General features: G+C 40.3%; 1 protein-coding gene across 3 annotated transcripts in view; it reads right to left on the reverse strand.

Annotated features, from left to right (window-relative positions):
- Positions 1–7,296, reverse strand: part of FBXO42 (F-box protein 42) — a 73,059-nt gene extending 65,763 nt beyond the window's left edge. For 2 of the 3 annotated variants that reach the window (XR_006276301.1, XM_043499806.1), the window contains exons 1-2: positions 7,229–7,296; positions 6,211–6,477 (exon numbers count right to left, since the gene is read on the reverse strand). Coding sequence is in view for 2 of the 3 variants with exons in the window: in XM_043499806.1 (XP_043355741.1) it covers positions 6,211–6,460 (250 nt within the window). In the remaining variant the exon portion in view is untranslated. The remainder of the gene's footprint in view (positions 1–6,210; positions 6,478–7,228) is intronic. The other variant, XM_043499807.1, reaches the window with a different exon arrangement.
- Between the last annotated feature and the right edge of the window lie 13,779 nt (positions 7,297–21,075).

Raw genomic sequence — 21,075 nt, forward strand, 5'->3', positions numbered from 1 at the left:
TGGCAAACAGCATCGGGAACATTCCCTAGACCGAGACCGGTACCAAGCCGGGGGCGACTGCGGAGATCCCAGCAGTGGCTTGCCCCTGCAGTGTGGGACCAACATCGGCGACGCTCCTGGTACCGGCATGGACATGACATCCTGGGCTACCTGCAGGGCCTCCGGCATGGAGGGCATCTGGGGAGACCTGGTCCAAAGCGGCCAGGCTACTCCGCTCTTTGCGAGTTGGAAGCCTGAGGGGATCAAGGACGGCCCGACATGGGTCTAGCCCCTGCCCTGGGTTTTCCTCGGTGCAGCTGCGAAGGAGGAGTCTCTTTGCCTTCTTGTGTCCCGTGGACGGGGAGCAGTGCAGACTGGTCGAAGGCTCGCGGTGCCCGGTGCTGGCTCGGAGCGGCGCACCGGAGTCGGGGTCAGTGCCAGCTCCATCAAAATGGTCCAGAGCCTAATGTCTCCTTCCCTCTTGGTCCGAGGTTTGAATGACTTGAAAATCTTGCAACGATCGCCGATATGGGTTTCTCCCAAACAGTGTAAACAGTCTGCGTGCGGGTCACTCCTTGGCATAGATTGCCTACAAGTGTCGCACGACTTAAAATCCAGGGTGCGGGGCATGCCCCGGCCTGGACACTCTAACTGCACTAACTGAGCAGCTAACTAACTACAGGTACTAACACTGTAGGAACCAACAAGCAGTTCTGGGGCCGAGCTACAGTAAAGCTGGAGCAGAGTAGTTCCGATGCATCTTCACAGGCGGCAAGAAGGAACTGAGGGTGGGGGGAGCGCGCAGATCCCCTTATACCACGCCATGGAGGCACCACTTCAGGGATCACTGGGGCGCTCCCCCTACAGGTACTGCTAGGGGAAAAACTTCCGGCACCAGTGCACATGGCGAGCATGCACACCTATTGTGGAAAACACATGAGCAATCACTCGAAGAAGAAACAAAATCGCTGATACAGTTTGAGGATTATAAAAATTGGGGGAAAATGATAAATAATGAAGAGGACAGGTCACTGATACAATGTGATCTGGATCATAAGCAAACCATTTAAGTATTAACACAGCTAAACAAATATATACATCTAGGAACAAAGAATGTAGGCCATATTTACAGGATGGGGGACTCTATTTTGGGAAAAAGAGTCTGAAAAAGATTTGATGAACATGATGGATAATCAGCTGAACATCAGCTCCCAGTGCAATACTGTGGCCAAAAGGGCTAGTGAGATCCTTGGATGCATAAACAGGGAAATTTTGACTAGGAGGAGAGAGGTTATTTTAACCTCTGTATTTGACACTTGTGCAACCATTGCTGGAACACACAGTCCTGCTCTGGGGTCCAGAACGATGTTGATAAATTGGAGAATTCAGAGAAGAGCCACAAGAATAATTAAAGGATAGGAAAACATGCCCTCTAGTGATACACAGACTCAAGGAGCTCCATCTATCTTGAAGAGAAGGTTAAGGGGTGACTTACTTACAATTTACAATCCCCTAAATGGGGAAAAAAATATTTGATAATGGGCTCTTCAATCTAGCAGAAACATATATAACACGATCCAATTGCTGGAAATTGAAGTTAGACAAATTCAGACTGGAAATAAGGTGTGTGTATATATATTATATATATTTATATTTTTAAAAAACATTGATGGTAATTAACCTCTGGAACAATTTACCAAGGGTTGCAGTGGATTCTCCATCACAGAATTTTTTAAATCAAGACTGGATATTCTTCTAAAAGATCTGCTCTAGACATTTTTGGAGGTCAGACTAGACAATGATCCCTTCCAGCCTTGAAATCTATGACAGTGGAGATGTTAGAACTTGACAAGAGATTTTCCCAAAAATTCTTACTGAAAGCCCTGTGCTGGGGAAAAAACCCAAAAAAACAACAACAAAAAAATCTTAAGTATCATACTCTGTAGATTTGTGGCAGGAAAATTTCAAACTAAAGCTCTAGATCCCTGGGCAGTTGGCCCACAGGAGGCCATATCGGAAATGTAACCTGAATTATATGATTTCAAAGCAGAGATATCCTGACAAACAGGAAAAATTAAGCATTAGAAAACAAACAGCATTTACCTCAAGTGACCCTCTCTGCACTGTAGGGTACAGGTGAGCAACTAATTTTGCTATAGACAATGGTAGCTGCTAAAATGACATACCTGCTAAACAACAACTCCCCTCACCACACTCCCAGTGTTAAAGACTAACTAGTCACTCAAATGCATGCTGCCTAAAGCCACTCATCCCTACTGTACACAGGGCGCCTCTCCCACATTGTTTTTTTGAGTGAATCACTAATTTCTACTTCATTCCAGCCTTCTCCTTAATACCTTTAAGCCATGGTAACTGCAAGAACAAGCAAGCAAGCGACTGCACATCACATAGCACCAGAGGGCGAGTTTCAGATGAGGGGCTGAATGCTGTGCTGCTTTAGGAGTGCTGGAGAAGTGTTTGTTACTCCGGTAACTTGATGAGCTGAAAGAATTTTGCATTGCTCGATTTCAGAAGTGCTCCATCTGAATTATGACCTGTCAAACTCAAACTCAGAGCAGGGGAGAGAATACTTAGAAGCGATACAGAGCTTTACATGTTCAGAGAACTCAGCAAACATCCATTCTCAACCTTCCCATGAGGTAGACAAGTACCAACCCCCATTTACAAAAGAAGATTGCACAAAGTGACTTCCAGGCTCCCCACAGAGCCAGGACTAGAAACTCAGGTATTTCTGTCTCAACACCTACCTACTTCATTTTTCCCGCCAGCAAAGAGCCAGCAGTAAGTTTTGCACATTGTTATTAAACTCCAATCTGCTTACTACAGCGGCCAGCACACAGAGCTCCAGAGACAGAGAAAACCCCTGCCCCAAAGGGCTTAATCTTAGGGTATGTCTACACTGCCCATGTTACAGCACACTGCCTTGGCAGTGCTGTGACGTGGGCAGTGTAGTCACACTTTATCACCGGGGTAGAGCTCTCCCGATGATAAAAAAATAACCACCCCAAATGAGGGGTGGCAGCTTTAACACTGGGAGCACATCTCTCAGGGATAAAGCGCTGTCTATACTGGTGCTTTTCAGCACTAAAACTTCTGTCGCTTGTGGGGAATGTTTTTTCACACCCCTGAACGACTAAGTGTTAGCAGTGAAAGTAGCAGTGTAGACAGCCTTAAAAAAAAAAAAAAAAAAAAAAAAAAAAGAAAGGACAAGATGAAGGCTTTGAGACAGCAATAAAACAAGCTAATGAGTATCGAGATGACCAGCGCAGTTATTTTTGTTGTGGTTCTTTTATAAGGGGGGGTAGAAGTAAGCTGAGGGAGAATCTCAGCAATGTGTCCTCCCCTTGAGCGTCCTCCACTCAAAATCTTTTAAACTGAGATGGGGATTTGTGCTTTACCTGCAAGTTAGATATTTTCCAGAAATACCAGGTGGTGACACACAGCTTCCAGGCACAGAGAGAGAACCTCTATATTTCAATGGCCCTCACCTCCAGACCACCAAGCAGGCGACATTCTCAAAACTGCCAGATAACGTGGGAGAAGGTGCAGAACTCCCTGCTCAGAGAATACAGCACAGGTCATTTAATAAACGGACACTGATGGCAACTGCAGGCCTAACTACATCCCACAAGTGTGACCAGGGAAAAAATGCAAAGTAAGTAAAAATACCCGGTGTCCTATAAGGCAAGTTTGCCTTTTATAATTCAGGCCTCTCTCCCCTGACAGCATTCAGCCCTAATCAAATCCAATACCATCAGTACAGTATTTACTGCTTGATATTAATTTCCATTTATCTTGCACTGCCCTCAACTTACTGTGCTGCATATTTTTGTTTTGAAAACACATAACTGCATTGTAGAATTCTGTGCATTTATCCAGGAAAACCTGGGGCAAATCAAGGCAATTTAAATATCAAGCAGGAAACCTTGATCTAAATCATTCATTTTCATCTTGTTTTGTACTTGTACTTTTTAGTTATTTTCTTAAAGAGGCTGATTCTCATTAGTTGGTAACCATTAAAACATACTGATTTTCAACTATAGTCTTTGCACTAAATTTGGTGCTTCTTTTCACTAACCAGGCAGATATCTGTGTGTATTTATTAAAGTAATTTGTAGCTTCATCTACATTTACTCAGTCTTAGTTTATTATATTAGAAAATGAATTGAATTAGAAATTGAAGTGAATGCTACATTTACTAGATTACTATTTTTACTTGCGTCAGGCTCCATTTGGATGAAAATTTGAGAATTAAAAATACACAAAAACAGCATTTAGGGTTTGGGTTTGTTTTTTTTTAATTAAAGTAAACAAAACTACCTCAAAATGTGCTGGATACATAAAAGTTTTAGAACATGTTTTGAATTTAAAACTAATTTAATAAACAAAGGAAGTATTATCTGTAGTTCGTGAACTGAACTAATTGTTTCTGGTCACCATGTCCTTTGGGATTTTAGAACTAACGGATCTCAACCTCGCATGTAGTTTTCCTGCTTTTACAGCTCCCAGATAGTTTTACTTTGAACCAACTGCTCATCGAGCTGAACTGGCTGAATAAACTAAATGAAGAAAATATTCTGCACCAGCAGAAGAGGCTACTGTTCTCAAAAGCAGTTTTATTACTTTGACAAACTCTGGTTCCAGGTGCTTAGTCAGCGACTTCCACCAGTTCAGGAGTCTGACTTTAAAACTTGCACAGCAAATATATACTAGGGTTTTTTTTTTAATTACTTTTTAATCAGATTAAAGTAAGATTAAGCCTTAATTTAGGTTTTAAATTTCAAATTTAATTTTAAATAAGTTTATTTTTAATAATAAACCTGTATTTAAATAAAAAAAATCCATTTTTTAAACTGATTTTTTTCCACTCTTGGCCAGCCCTCATCATTCTAGTATCTGAGTATCTTGTGACAGGGAATACAGGTAGTGGTTGGGGACAAGGGAGCATTTTGTCTCTTGGAAACAAGGCACTGGTTGAGGCGTTTACTGCTGGGGAAGGGAAGCATCCTCTTTCCTTCATTCTGGGCAGACAGGTGAATTTAAATTTGGAGGAGGGTCTACCTAATTAATTGTACTTTATAGGGCACTTATTGCTGCAGCATCTGAATGCCTCAATCTTTATAGTATTTCTCCTCCCAGCCTTGTCAGCCAGGGCAGTGCTGTTATCCACATTTTGCAGAGTGGGAACCAAGGCCCCCAGAGACTAAATGGCTTGCATAAGGTCACACAGGAAGCATGTGGCAGAGCAGGGGACTTGTCCAGTATCTGCCTGTACATCCAAGAATGATAAAGCACCTTTGCTGGATGCGTCTTTTGGGGGAGGGATAGCTCAGTGGTTTGAGCATTGGCCTGCTAAACCTAGGGTTGTGAGTTCAATCCTTGAGGGGGCCATCTTGGGATCTGGGGCAAAAATTGGGGATTGGCCCTGCTTTGAGCAGGGGGTTGGACTAGATGACCTCCCGAGGTCCCTTCCAACCCTGAGATTCTATACTATGATTCTTCTACAATGAGCATCACTGAAAGAATGCTGATATTTAAAACATCCCTATTATGCTTTGAAACTAGTATGAGCTACTCCTATTTACCTCAATGTAATACCATAGCCTGGAACATTAGCCCTATCTGCAGACACAGGCAGATATTACTACATCGGTTTACATGCAGTTCATATTATGAAGTTTATCTTCAAAACCACAAAAGCCAGCGACTTAATTCTCTTTTCACGCAAAGGCTGAGATTCTGGACCACAGTTATGCAGCAATATGTGCAGCCACATTAGACAGGGAGCCCAGGAATGAATAAGGTGCTACAGTGAATGAAAGAGAGGGATCTGAATGCAAGGCGGGCAACAATGCATATACCTGGGAGTACCACAGAAGGAGTTAGCTGACTAGTTTTATCTTGACAGTCTGCCACGTTGGTGTGGGATCAAAAAGCAAACACCCCACGTTTTTTTAGTAGATGAGACTTCATTATGTGGTGCTTTGCTGCGAGCCCTATCTGCACAGAATGAAGCAAACAGCTTTAGTTATTCTTCTAGCATTAATTTTGTAAGCACAAGATGCTGCAGTATCCATATTGAGGTGAGGAGGGAAGGGCAAGCAACCATGAGAGATGAATTTTAAAAACAAGGCAAAAAGACTAGACAGGAAAACCAATAGATCTTTCCTCAAATGAAAGGATAAAAGATCTCACTGCTGCTGTTTGTACCTTTGATGAGGCGATACCACTGCTTGCAGACAAGGGCAGCGGTTTTGTGCTCCTGATATGGTGAAAGGAAGGACAGAATATATTCTAAAACCTCTTCTGGCAGCTCCAACATCGATCGGTTATGCCTGGTCTCCTCAACCTCTAGCTCAGCATGCAGCTCATCCTCTTGCTCCATTGTCCCTTCCACCACTGCTTCTTCTGAGTCCACAGCCATGAAACTGTCATCTTCACTGTCCGAGGAACTGGCCATGGCATTCCACTCCACGGCTTCAAGAAGGGAAAAAAAAAATATTAAAGTTGTATAGAAATAGTGTGCTTAGAAAAGCCTCACACATGGATTTAGACATCAGATCTACACCAAGTTCTGCTTCAGTAAACTGTGAGGCAAAATATTTTGATATTTCAGTCCTCTTGCTAAGCATGGCAGTGATAATGCTAAGCATGACAATGGCACAAACGACCTACTTTAAGTGAGCAAGATGCACAAAGTAATCAGTGGAACCAGCCTTATGCTGGAGGCCACCACCACCAGTGGTCACCAGCTACAAAATGATTGTTTAGAGGGATGGGGGATTTTAATAAAACCAGGGTGAAAAACTGTTTGAGTTTCTTCTTATGGGTAATTTTAAGTGTATTTAATTTACGCACAACATTACAAAGTCTATTACCATGATCGTGGATCAATTTCTAATGTGGATCTCATCCAATATGCCACTTGTAGTGACAATGTTCCATCTTATCTGGGGCTGTGACCCCAGGCTTAAGTTTTACTGATAAGGGGAAAAACAGAAAATTGGTGATTTCAGACTATAGAGGCTCATTAATGTTTAAAAGCCTTTAAATGAAATTTGCTGCTACTAAAAGTTTAGCTTTTAAGGCTGACAAGATGTTGCACGTTCATTTTAATGGTTCTTTCCAGGTATAGATCTAGAGGTTACTACAATGAAGAAATTCAGTCCCATATCATCTGTTAATGTAATCAAGAATGGGTTTGCAATTCGCCAAGCAAGGAACTCACCACAGGGCCCTAACAATGGCAGGGTCTTCTCCTCTAGGCCCCCCTTTGGGACAGGGGTCTAGGAGGAGAGAAAGGGGAAATTAAAACTTGAACTGGGAGTTGCCCTGCTTCTGAAAGCAAAGGAGGAGACTAGATCATGAAGCTAAGCTAGACATCAAGCAATTGCCTCAACCTCCATTGCTTGTGTTTATGGCCAAGGGAAGGGTTTAATAAGCTGTGCATGTCAATGAGAGACAATCTAAAGTATTCAGAGGTAATGGCTGCTTAAAAATAATTGTTAAAATGACAAATGGTTACCTGTGCCACCACAGATTAGTGAAGTTGAAAGCACAAAAGACTAGTCACCTACTCATTTTCTTCACTTCACTCAGTTTGAACAATAAAAACAAACATTAATAGTCAGAGTTACTTTTCTTATCCCTGCGCTCTAATGTTTGCGTTTCAAACTGGGAAATAATTAAACCCAAACAAATACATTATTTCTATTTATAAAAGTTTGAAAGCTTTTTATTAAATAAAAACAAGAAATAGAACCTAAATTTGGAGCCAAAACTCCAAATTTTTTAACGAAATAGTCCCCTTTACCTATATAATCAGACACACTCGCACATTGTGTCCTTATAAACCATTTGATTTTCATGACAGAAGATACCACAACTTGCCCAAATAGTGCTAGAAATTAAAAGAAAAAACTTTCTAATAGTGAAGGTCTTTCAGCCTGTCACTATTTCCATTATTATCCATCATTATTTGTACAGTTCCTAACTCCCATCAAATACAATTCAAAAGCTTCATTTAGAGATCAGTTGTGTAAATAAAGATTGACTTTAAAATATGTTTAGAAGGAAGAGGAGTTTGCTCCCGATATAGTTAGAGCTATATTCAAATTAATGTTAACTCTACTGCAGGATAAGCTAATAAAATGTTTCAGAAATCAGTGTTAGCTTTAAAAATATTAAAGTTAATGTTTAAAATCAAATTTACACAAGTTAAGAGGGAAGGTACTGTACACCTGGGGTCGGGCTTGGGCTATGGGGGATTGCAAGTATTGGTTACAAGGTTCTCGAGGTACATACATATCACAACCAGCATAAAACCAGATCGGGGTGTGGGAGTTTTTAAAGCGTCAGTGGGTAAGTCGGCTCAGGTATGCCACCCGTGGAATGTATTAAGAGTCCAAGTGGATATGGTGTAGAGAATAAGTACACGAGTGGGGTGCATCCCTCGTTTCATCAGGGAAAGAAGTGGGTTATTTCCCTGGGCAGCGTTTTCAGTTACTCGACCTGGTACTGGCAGTGTCCCATGACACCAAAAGCCTCTCACTTATCTTAGCCACACGAACAATTTTCTCTTGCATACATTAGAACAATGGAGTCTCATATTTGACAAAAATAGAGATCCAGCTTTTGGAATACGAGGCGAGTCATCACTTAATCTACTTGTTACATTTACTGCAGAGTTTCAGATAGAAAAGTACTTACTTGATAATTTGCTTAGATGGCTTACAAGTTGCTAGAGTTTAAACAAATAAGAAATAACTAAAATGTTATTTCAAAACCACCTGTGTCCAGCTGTCTATCCACAGCACGTATGGAGAAGAAAACAGCAGGCAAAGTAGGGGTTTATGGCCCTTCAGGCCTCTTTGTCAGTATCTCCAGCTATTTAGATACGACTAAAAGTAATAGGATAATACAGCGACAATAGTGCTAGACTAGGAAGTGCTCACTGCCTTAAACCAATCGCTGCAGGCAATCTGCCAACCAATGTGGTACACAGGCTTCTGTCTTCATTAAGACCATCCTAGTCATTTTAAAAACATCAAACCCCATTTCCCAGGAGAATGACTAGTCTCATTTTAGTGGAAGAGTTGTAGTAATTTGAGTTTACATACACACAGCTGCCAGGCTACGGCATCAGTGGGATGGGTTGTGCTGCAGCTGCTCCATAATTACATGCTCATTGCTAGTTCAAACCAGCTTTTAATGTTCATTCCAATCATACCATAATGAAGAGCAATATCTCTCCATGCTCCCAGGGGAGGGATTTTTTATTTAAGTAACAAATTTCCCTTTATGTATAGATATATTTTAAACAATATGCTAAATTATAAACGTTGACTTGCAGGTGATACAAAGTGCATCAATCTTTTTCAGCTCTTCCAACAAATTGATCAACCCAAGACAACTTTGCTGGATTATCAAGGAACATCTGAAGGCTCCTAGAGCAAGGAACTAGACAGTCATTCAGAACATTGCTACCATCTTGCACAGATTCAAGAAAGACTGGGATGGGATGATGCACCCTGGGAATGGGAAGAGAATCTGAAGGAAAACTAGCAGTTCATTTTCTCCCCAGACCTGACCTTTACATCAGACCTTAACATAGCAAGCAGTAAGTTAGGAGACTATTATCTCAAATAAATGTTAGTCTCCAAGGTGCCACAAGTACTCCTTATTATCTTTATGTAGTCTCTCGAGGTAGTAGTCTGCCAATAATATGACTAGAGCATGAAGGAGTCCAATTTACAACATGAGATGGACTTGGAGCATCCCACTTGGTAGCTGCCCGCTAACAAGCCTCTCCAAGCCTCCTACTCCACCAATGAAGGAGAAACTCCAAAGTCAAGTGGTCTTGACTAGCTCAAGAAGCTAACAACCTAGAATAGCATTTAACAAAGGCACCCAATGAGAAGAGAAACTTTGAACAACTATTTGTCCTGTAGAGGGCTAGGAAAACATTTTCCAGTTGCCAGAACATAGTCACTCTTCTCAAATAAAGACTCTTGATCCAATATCTGATTAATAGAGAATGTAATATGGAAGTGGAGAGGTCACTGGCTAGAAGAATAGCAGGTAAAATCTAGGTAAAATCAACAGGTAAAGTGTTTTCTAAACAATGAGCTTAAGAATTAAAACTTTAGCTGACAAGTATATATTACCCACAGAGTTAAATATCCTAAGAGGTATAATATTTAGTTAATTTAATGTGATTTATATTATAAACAAAGTTAATAACAAAATATCAAGAGACCCAGATCTCCCCTACTGAAGAAAGTTTGAAGTCAGAATTATCACAAACATTCCAACGTTTATGTTAATTGGAGAAGGGTCATCTATGGTGGAAAATTTTAAGAATAATTGAACTCAACGATGGTATAAATAATCTCATAAACCACAATATTATAAAGATGTTTGATAAGATTACATACAGATTAGTTCTCAAGAGAAACCCCCCCTCCAGCAGGGAACTAAAATGCCTATAAAGGAAGTATAACCCAGACTCCCACAACCAGAGGGGACCAGGCAACAATGGGCAATGCATAGATATGAAAACAGGATAAGAGAACAGGCAGGTGTTAAATATTGTTATGTTTTAATAGAAAGATTAATAAAAATGTCAGCTCAATTAAAAAATTTACAATCAGACTCAGGATCAGGTACAGCAATATAGGTGGTTAAAAAAGGAAAAGCAATGTTTGTTGGAGTTTTAAAATTGCTGTATGATAGGAACTATCTAAAATGTCATGTTTAAAGAGGCACAAATGTAATGGAGGCCTGGCTAAGAGGGTTCACTGCTTTTAACCAATGGTAATATAATAGGCAAGAACAAACTTGAATTCATGGGTGAGTTTATTAATGTCATGACTGTTACTGTTAAAGGGGTGAACAATCCAACAAAAAGGAAAAGGGTATTCTGCTCACTGAAAAAGGATTTCCCCAGTATCTTCAGGAAACACACTTGAAGAAAAATTATAAATACCTAAATACTTCTTGGACACAGACACTGTCTCTCTCTCCAGGGCAATCTAACAGAAGAGAGGTGGCAATACTCTTTGCTAAACACTTTCTTTTTGTTGTTTCTGCACAACTCAGAGACAGAGGGCAGATATATTTTAATGAAGGGGTCCTTGAAAGGTAAACTTCTCACATTAGCCAATATGTATATTCTCTCAATCAGGGAGAGCTTTGTTTTTAAGGGTGTTTTTATTTTTTATTTATTTATTTATTTTAAGGGTTTTAAGATGTTTTAGGGAAAGGGATATTATTTTAGGGCAGAATTTTAATGAGATGCTTAACCCCACTCTGGATCAATCAAATGGACACAGCAGGTGATCAGGAGGAAGAAGAGCAAATTTGTTGCATCACAAACAAAAAGAGGATCTCATGGGCATCCGGCGGGAAATGAATCCAGATATCAGGGTCTACACATTATTCTTCTACTCGTGGATTTTATTCCAGGATGGATGTGATTTTTGTTTCTAGGATCTTGGCTAATCTGGTCAAAAAAGCTGATCTGGAAGTTATTACTTGGTCTGACAAGTCCCTGCATAATATATTAGATTAAAAGTCTGAGGCCTGCTCTACACTACACAGTTAAATCAACGTAAGGCAGCTTACATCGACCTAGTGTGTCTACACTAAAAATTTGCTCCCACTGACATAACTGCCCTGCTAGGCTGACTTGGTATAACTCCATCTCCACAAGCAGGATAAAGTCGAGGTTGATGTAGTTAGGTCTACAGTGTGTCAGTGTAGACGCTGTTGTTTATGTTGATGGTTACCGGCTTTCAGGGGCTGTCCCACAATGCCCCCACACTGACAGTACAATTGATACAAGCACTCCTGGTGAGTACGCGCACCTCTGACGCAAGAAGCAAAGTGTAGACAGATGTAAGTGGCTGTATGCCGATGGAAGTTAGGACGACTTAATTTTGTAGTGTAGCTATGGCCTGAGACAGTGAAAAAAAACAAACAGCCTGGTGGTTGAATACAGCTTTGTTATAGGACTCCCTCAGAATTTAAAAGCTGAAAGAAATTTTTCAGAAATATATAGAACAAAACTATATGGAAGAGATCAATAAAAATGATCTCTTCCAAAAATGATCTCTTCTCTGGGGTGCTGAAAAGGCAGTAATGAGGAGGATCCTTATAACTGAAGCATAATATCTCAAAAGAATGAGAGCTCTTGAAAGAGTTGGTTAAAGAACTTTCTGTTTTGGAAGGTAGACATGAATCTACAGGTATTAAAGGAGTGTATAGAAAAAAATATGATAAGAGGGAAGATTCACCTGTAACAAACATACAAGACTAAGCAAACAGATATTAAATTATGAAAAGGACAAAGATGTTTTTAGCCAGAAAAATTAACAAATAATCAGCCATCCATCCTGGTTTGAAATAAAGAGGCATTAAACAGATCACTAAAACATTTTCCAATCTTTGTACCCTTCAGAACATCCGAAGCCTAAACTTATAAACATTTGAGAAGAGTGAAACTACTTTAGCTGTCAGAGGAAGGTCTTGATAGGTAAATTACTGCAAAGGAAGTTGAAGTTGTAACTGAGAATTTAAAATCCAATAAAGTGCCAGGTCCTGATGGGTTTTCTGGGGAGCATTACAGAGCTCTAAAGCAAGTGCTGGTCCCTGTTATAACTGAATTGTTCAGTGGTCTATTGTAACGTAACAAGATTCCAGATTCCTAGGAAGAGACAAAAATTGTGGTCACCCCTGAAGGAAGAGATCTTACCAACTGTGCAACATACAGACCTATTCCTAATTAACATAGATGTTAAAACTTGCGCCAAGAACTTAGCAAGCAAACTGAATCATATTGTCCAAATGTGTTCACCCTGACCAATTTGAGTTTGCTGCTGGCAGGCATTTATCTGGTAATAGCAGATGAACTCTGAATTTGATCTGTAATGTTAATTCTAGTAGTCTTCCTGAGTGCTGCTTCCTTTGGATGCTGAGAAAGCTTTTGAGTGACTGGAATGGGAGTACCTCAGGCAGAATTTGGTATGGTTTGGTTTTAGAAATAAATTTTATAGGGACATATCAGCTCTTTATACTCATCCCTGAGTTTCTGCTCTGGTGAATGGTCATTAATCCCCTTTTAATGTATTTAGTGGTAAGGGACAGTGTTGCCCATTATGCCCCCATTTGTTTTGGCAATAGAGCCATTTGCAATAAATGTGAAAAACTGCCCCTTGGTAAAGGGATCAAATCACCTTCTGGATTAGAACACAAAATAGCTCTGTATGCTGATGATGTCTTTATATTTTCAGGATCCAGAAGCCTCAATTAAAAATTATAGAACAATTGACTTTGAAATTGAGACAGGTATCAGGTTTCAAAATAAATGATAAATCTGAAATTTTAGAAATCAGTATTCCCAAAAAGATCAAAACAAACTGTTGTCAGCTCCATGAATTTAAATGGGAAAAGGAATCTTTAAAATATTTAGAAATACTCATTGTGGAGAAAACATTTTTAAGGCAAATTACCCTCCACTGTGGAATAAATAATAAAAGACTTGGAGAAATTGACCAAATATAATATTTCTTGGTTAGGTAGAGTAGCCTTGGTTAAGGTTGAGTGTCCTCTCAAAGTTATGTTTGTTTCAGTGCACCCCTGACATGACATTAAAAACATGGCAGGATGTGCTATTAAAATTTGTATGGAAACAAAAGATATACAGAACTTTCAGGTTCACCCTAACAAAAAGTAAGCTTTCCCTAATTTGATTTATTATGCATCATGATTAAAATGTGATCAACGGGGTTAACGACAGACCACTCAAACACGACAGGAGCCCAAATATAACTATTTTTAATAATTATTGGGTTAAAAAGAAATTTAGATAATCAAAAATTTAAAAAAAAATCACCCACTCACCCACCTGGCAGCTTTAGACAGTTTTGTTTTGTTTAATTCTTGTCAACCAAGGCCCTTTCACTGATATTGCCTAAAAATAAATTCCTGGTTATTAAAGTGCCTATTTGTTGCAGGTAAAAGCTGAGATTACACAATTCAGACAGCTGTTCGTGGGTCCTGATTTGAAATCATACCAAGAGATATGTAATATAAACTATATAAAGATCTTGTATTTTCAGTATTTACAAGTCAAACATTGTATTGTGAAATCTGGCTACAAGTCAGCTCTATCTAGACCTTTAACCACATTTGAGGAGTTAACCCAGGAACAAGCTGGAACAAAAGGTTTAATTTCTAAAATATATACAATTCTGATTGAAAAATATGTTGATAAGAAAAGCAGATGAAAAGATGGTAGAGGGATTTGGACAAATTATATGGAAAAGTGGGTCTCTATACGGGAAAGGAGATATACATCCTCAATTTGGGTAGCTCAAGGAAATGTATAAATTACTGTGTACATGGCGCTGAACTCCAGTTAAGAGCTATCATATTTTTGCTACTATGGAGGCTCTCCATTGGAGGGTTTGCGGGGATATAGGAACAGGTGGTGGTTGCATCCAGGAGTTAAGACAGTTTTTGGAGGAAATTATTAAAGAGAGACATCTTCTGACGAAACACTGGATTGCTAACATTCCCCAATTTGCTTACTTAATGCTCCAGTGAAGGATCTGCATTTTAAACAATGTGAGAAGGTTTATTTTTATCTTTAAAAATTAGACTTTGTACTGCACATTATTGGAAAAATGTGATTCCTCCTCCTATGGATTGTGGTATTATAAAATATGTACTGTCCTTGTAATGGAAAAGCTTTCACACCAATGTACGCAAGAAGAGTGCCAAAGAGAGGACAGCTATTTTGAAATTTGGTGATCCTTTTTAGTGCACTCAGAAGAGGAGAGCTCCCCCACCAGTAAGCCGGAATCCTTAGCCAAGTTCTTTGAATATTCACCTGATCCTGAATAAGTTACATACCATGTAACATAATATTTCATTGTAATTTAAGTTATTGCAACTTAAGTGGCTTTTTGGGTTTTTTTTGTTCTTTTAAAAATGGGAGATAACTTTCCTACAGCTGGAAACTGGGGAACACATTAATCCTGTTATTTAGAACAAGTCCAGATTGAGAATTACAGGAGTATGGAAGGTGTCTTAACTTAAAGACACAAATACATCAGCATAAGTGGAAAATCAATCATGATGTACACGCACAAGAGGACTAAATTAAGACTGCATGGGCAACTTTAATTTGGGCGTTACCTGACCTGAGTGCTCAGCTTTGCAACCTTTATGTTCTCTTCACATATATTTAGATTACATTAAAAACTAAGTTACAGCTATTTTGATGTCTGTTGTCTATATAAAATATTAATGTCATTTAGAGTTAGTGACTTGCAATAATAATGACGGATAATTTTGGATGAATATTGATGTTCCTGGATTTCACAGGAGGGCAAGTACAATCATTTTGTGAGAGTGAGAGCAATGACTGGGGATGGGAATCAGAAATAGTGTATTTTTCACCTATTGAATTCAGAATGACTGTACTCAAGTAGATGAACATTTAAAAAAAACACCACCGTTGCTGAAATAAAGCATGGAAGAATTCAACCTCCACAGAATTCTCTCCTGGGATCAATTAAGTGAAAAATGGGATACCTGGACCATTATGCAATTAACAAATACAATCCTTGCAGGTGACCAGTGTGTGTGTACACACACACACACACACACACGTCATCTTTCAAGGTCAGTAATTTCACACACCACATTCTCCTACACGTGCACAATGAGTGTTGCCAGGTGACCAAATAAGAGTAATTTTCATGGTTAGCCATGGAACACAGCCACTTATTTTTACTAACAAACTGGTATAGAAACAGAATCAACAAACAGGAGCCATGGAACTTGCCAGGTGAATAGAAGTGGACAAGAAAAGTTCTGTATAACTTTTAGGAACATGCACGGATTGTACATTTTAAACAGAATCGCTCTGCTTCTGTTAGGCAAAACCATGTAAAATTCTAGGAGAGCTAGTCTAAATTAAATGGGCTGTCAAAAATCTTTGAAATAAAGTTAAAAATATATAATCAAATTTACAGACTGCTAAAAGCTACAGTTATTATATCTGATGCTCTCAAATCTTCTAGCGTCTTTACTCCCTAATATAGCAAATGTTATGACAAAGAATGCCTGGAACCAGAATGATTTGACATAACTGCTGTAACTATCAGCAAACTGCATGCTACTTAGACAAGAACAGATAAAAACATACACACGCCTCCAAAATTCAACAAATGCAAACCTAGAAATTAACAGTAATGGAATACTCATGGGTATTCATGTTTCTCAGATATCTACCTTTGTCCTTCATGTCTATTTCTGGCTAGTAGACGTACGGTAAAACATTTTTAGTCGTTGAGCGGACCATGCTAAATGAAGGTTCACTTCTCCTTCCCGGACCCACTGCAACCGTTACCTAGTGCACTATGGCTAACAGAACCCAAGTCTAAACGCAAGGGGAAGAGACTCAATAGTTAGATCAAGACTATGGAATAACCTGCCCAAGGGGATCAGGAAGAGTCCTTGCCATCTTCCCATCAAGCTGCATAATTTACCTCTTTCATAAAGCATTACCTAAAAATACACAGATATAAAAAAACATCCAACATTGTGTTCTAAAAAAGCAATCAATGATCAAGTGGGAGAGCCGAACAGAGAAATGCCTGTCTTGTTTGGAGGGATCCCTGTTTTCTATTATTTATATAGAGTGCCTAGATACCATGAAGGATGCTTCAGAAACAGATTAAAAGTGGTGTGTGTTTACACAAACTACTCCTAGGAGAAGTGGAAAAGGCCCTGGAGCCCATATACCATTAGCTAATACCAGTCTTCATGTTTTATCACAATATTTGTCATAACAGATCAAATTGCTGGTTCAGCTCTTCCACGCTAGTTTGGATAACTTAAACTGCTGTTTTGTGACCAAGATCCCCAACATTGTTTGAAGCAAAACCCTATGAGAGAGAGTAGCAAAGTCAGAGCACTTCTGACACTAGTTAGGTTTCAGAGTAGCAGCTGTGTTAGTCTGTATTCGCAAAAAGAAAAGGAGTACTTGTGGCATCTTAGAGACTAACAAATGTGTTAGTCTCTAAGGTGCCACAAGTACTCTAGTTAGGGACACTGCACCTCTGAGATGTAGTTTATCCTGGTATGTATTTTATCCTGCAAGAAGCTGAGAGCATTATCATCCTAGCCAGAGAGCACAGAGCTCTTGATGTCGCATTTATAAAGTTCTGCACAAATCTGTTTCTCTGTCTATTTAAGGATACCACCCACATTGCAACTAGTTCTTAAACTCTGCGATACACATTTTCAGCACAGGTTCTATTCAAAGAATCTTTCTTTACATTGTGCATGGTTATACATAGAGTATCCATTTCAGATTACCAGGTTTCCAGTAATTAACCCAACGTATTCACAATTTTCATATGTATATAATTTAAAAAAAATTCTCCTAGCTTGCAAAAGGGGATAAAATTCATGAACCAAAAGTGACGTAATATATTTCACTATTTAGGGCTTGTCTACACTACACTGTCTACACTGCAAAGTTGTTGACAAAACTTTTGTCTTTCACAGGTACCCAAGAAAGCTGCCTCCCCCCCTCGACAAACCTTTTGCTGACGCAAGTGGCAGTGTGAAAGCAGCTTTGTCAGCGGGAACGCTCTCCTGCCGACAAAGCTAACACCGCTCACGGGGCTGGAAGTATTTTTTTGGCAAAAGTACAGAGAAAGTACCAAAAAAGATCATTTACACACGCTAACTTTTAGCAACAAGGCTGTGTCGACACAACCTTATCGCTAAAACTGCGTGGTGTAGACAAGCCCTTAGTCCACTTTCAGTATGTATGTCACTTTATCATTCTCTCTCCCTTTCAGCTGTTATATGAAACACACTTGGTGCCCAATCTGACTTCCTGTGCACCCACAACCAGCTACTCTAGTCCTCTGTATAACAATGATGCTCTCCCCCACTCCATTATTCATCTCATGTCTGCCTACAACGTCTATCAGGCTGCAATGAGGCACTCCATTTCCCCTAAACAGGTGTTCTGGTGCCCTCTCTATATAGGCTAAAAACTCAGGAAGTATAATCCTAGCAAATCTTTCCAAACAGGGAGCAAGCGCAGTCAGCAAGTTCAGTCTTTGGTACGGGCCAGAAAAATAGTTGCCAATAGCAGCGTGGAGAAACTAAAAGCAAGTTGTCCAGACACGTTAGAGCATGCAGCACTATAGGGTTAGCCTGAGTGATCAGCATCTGGGTTAGCCTAGTTCAAGTGTCAGCAGCTCCACTTGTTCCGTTCTCATTTCCTGCACCCTTTTTCCTCAAATGAACCAGTTAATCTGTTCTAATACTAAAATCTTCACAATTTAGTTTACACTTGACTACATAAAGAGCGTTCTCATACCATGTATGAAGCAAGTGTCTATAAAGATGCACTGTATGATATTGACTAGCATAGGAGAAAGTGCTGCTAACTACTTTGGCTACTAAGCACCAAGTTCCAGGGAATGCATCCCCTGAACATTTATATTTAACACTAATTGTCATCTGTATAATCTTGAAATTCTCTATGGAAAAAATCACAGGAAGTGGACTGAAAGGAAGTTGAAACTGGTGGGGCACTGGTATTACAGCACTCAACAGGATTCAACATGGAAACAATGAAATTCCTATTTACTCTCCAAGCAGAAATCAAAGAAACGAACCTAACAACCCCAGCCAGGGATGTATTAGAGCCTGCTGTGTAAAATCATGTCACAGTAGAAATAGTTGGATTCATTCTACTTTGCTAGTTTATGGTTTTCTAAACATTTTAGTTTCACAAATAATATTCCTCCAAGCCTTTCCACTGTTATTCCCCCCCCCACACACACACACACAAATTAGTTTCAGAGTAGCAGCCGTGTTAGTACAAATTAGTAATACACTCCTTCAACTCCACAAAGGCAAAAATCTGCAGACAAATAATTCTACACAACTTGATTTGTTACTGTCAGAAAAGTCTGTGTACACAAACAGTGTTTTACCGTGGGCAGGGAGTGGCTACCATAAGATTGTTGTAGGATTACAGTCCATTCCACCTACCTCGGGGGGGGGGGGAGGAGACAGGGGATGGACAAACTTCTGCTAAGATTTATTACAGAGAAACAAAACTGAAAATAAAAACCTGTTATTCAGGGGAAAAGGATTCTAGAAAACAGCACCAGCATCCCAGGCCAGTGACTCTGCCACTAAATTGCTTGATGACTTTGGCCAAGTCAGATCACCTATCTGTGCATCAGCTTCCCCATCTCTAACATGCAATAGTGATGCCTACCTTCATAAAGCACTTGACATCTGCAGATGAGAGTACTATCTAGGTAAGGAAGTATTTCTACTTCTGAGTTAATAACAGATCATCTTCCCCTTATGAATTATTCCATACGATTCTTGTTTTATTTTGAACTTAAGTTTTCCAACAGTCCAAAGCAGGGCTTCCTGATAATAAAGGACTTGCTCCCAGACATCATTGTTCAGCAAATCTAGCACTTTGAGTGTTCACTATTTACATTATAAAGTAGGCTTCAGTTTAGGTAAGCTGTAAATATTAATTTGTGCAGCACTAATACTCAAGATCAAGAGCGCATCTATATTGAAGTCAAATGATGGCACCATATCAAAAATATGCAGTGAAGTCTTCAATTACCCCCAACATGTAGACAGACTGGAGCCCAGTTTTACTCTAACAACTTATCACATAATAGGACTGCTCTGAAGCACCCTTTAATTTTTCACCGGATGTATATTCTCCTATTTCATTTTCTGAGAGAAGCGTTTTTATTCCAAAGCAGCATGAACATTTCAAAACATTTACCAACTAGCTCTAAAACCCCACCAAAAAGAAAATCCAAAACACTTAAAATAATAGGTAAATAAACGAACAAATTCATGTAATAAAATTCAAGTCAGGCTAGTGATGATCAAATTTATCTGATTGTCCCCAAAAACTGTGCCATTGCAACTGGCAATGCATTTTATAACCGCTTTTGGCATTTTATAGGGTTTCATTTTTTCCTGCCCTCCCTTCCCAGATACATTTGAAATAGAACTTGCTTGTTTTAAGAATCTGCTGAAGTGACCATTCACTGCCGTGTAACAAAAACGGTGGGGAAGCTAGATGTAAGCAAAAAAAAAAATTACTGTTTTGATCTTAGACTTGTCTTGAAATCTGATAAGAACCATCACAGATTGTTACATTGCTTATATATAAATATTAAAGCATTCCTGTCACAGTTGCCTGGTATCCCTAGCCAATCTCTCTGGCGAGCACCCACCTCCAGGTCTTCGGCCTCAAGCCTTTACCTCGCTAGGGTGGCATCCTGCAATTCTTCCACTCAGACTGGATCCTGGGCTACAGCACCCATTTACTAACTCTGCTGCCTTAGCAGGCTCAGCTGGGTTTGGTACCTGCAGTAGACTTCCCTTCAGGAGCTGCGACCAGTGGGTGAATATACAGTGATTCAGTCCAGCAGTGTTTTCTAAGCAGATCTTCCCCGCACCTCCCCACACTCTCACATCCCTTGGGCAGCAGGCTGAGGGAGAGGGATCTGGGCAACAGCATCCTGGAGGAAGTGCCCAGGGCCGGTGCAAGGATGTTTTGTGCCCTAGGCTAAACTTCCACCTTGCACTCCCCTGCCACCCTGAGGTGCCCCCCCCTCCCCGCAGCAGCTCCCTGCCGCCCTGAGGCGCCCCCCCCTCCCCGCAGCCCAGGGAGCCATGCAGCAACTCCCCACCCCAGCTCACCTCTGCTCCGCCTCCTCCCGAGCACACCACGCGCCAATCAGCTGTTTGGCATGCAAGCCTGGGAGGGAGAGAAGCAGAGCAAGGCGGCGCGCTCAGAGGTGGTGGCGAAGCAGATGTGAGCTGGGGCGGGGAGCGGTTCCCCTGTGCGCCACCTCCCCATCCCCCGTTACTTGCTCCAGGAGGCCCTCCCCGTGCCACTCTGCCCCAGCTCACCTCCACTCCACCGCCTCCCGGGAGCGTGCTTTTGGCCGCCCCCAACCACTTGGCACCCTAGGTGACCGCCTC

Source organism: Dermochelys coriacea, chromosome 18, assembly GCF_009764565.3.
Source record: "Dermochelys coriacea isolate rDerCor1 chromosome 18, rDerCor1.pri.v4, whole genome shotgun sequence".
Classification (NCBI taxonomy): Eukaryota; Metazoa; Chordata; order Testudines; family Dermochelyidae; genus Dermochelys; species Dermochelys coriacea.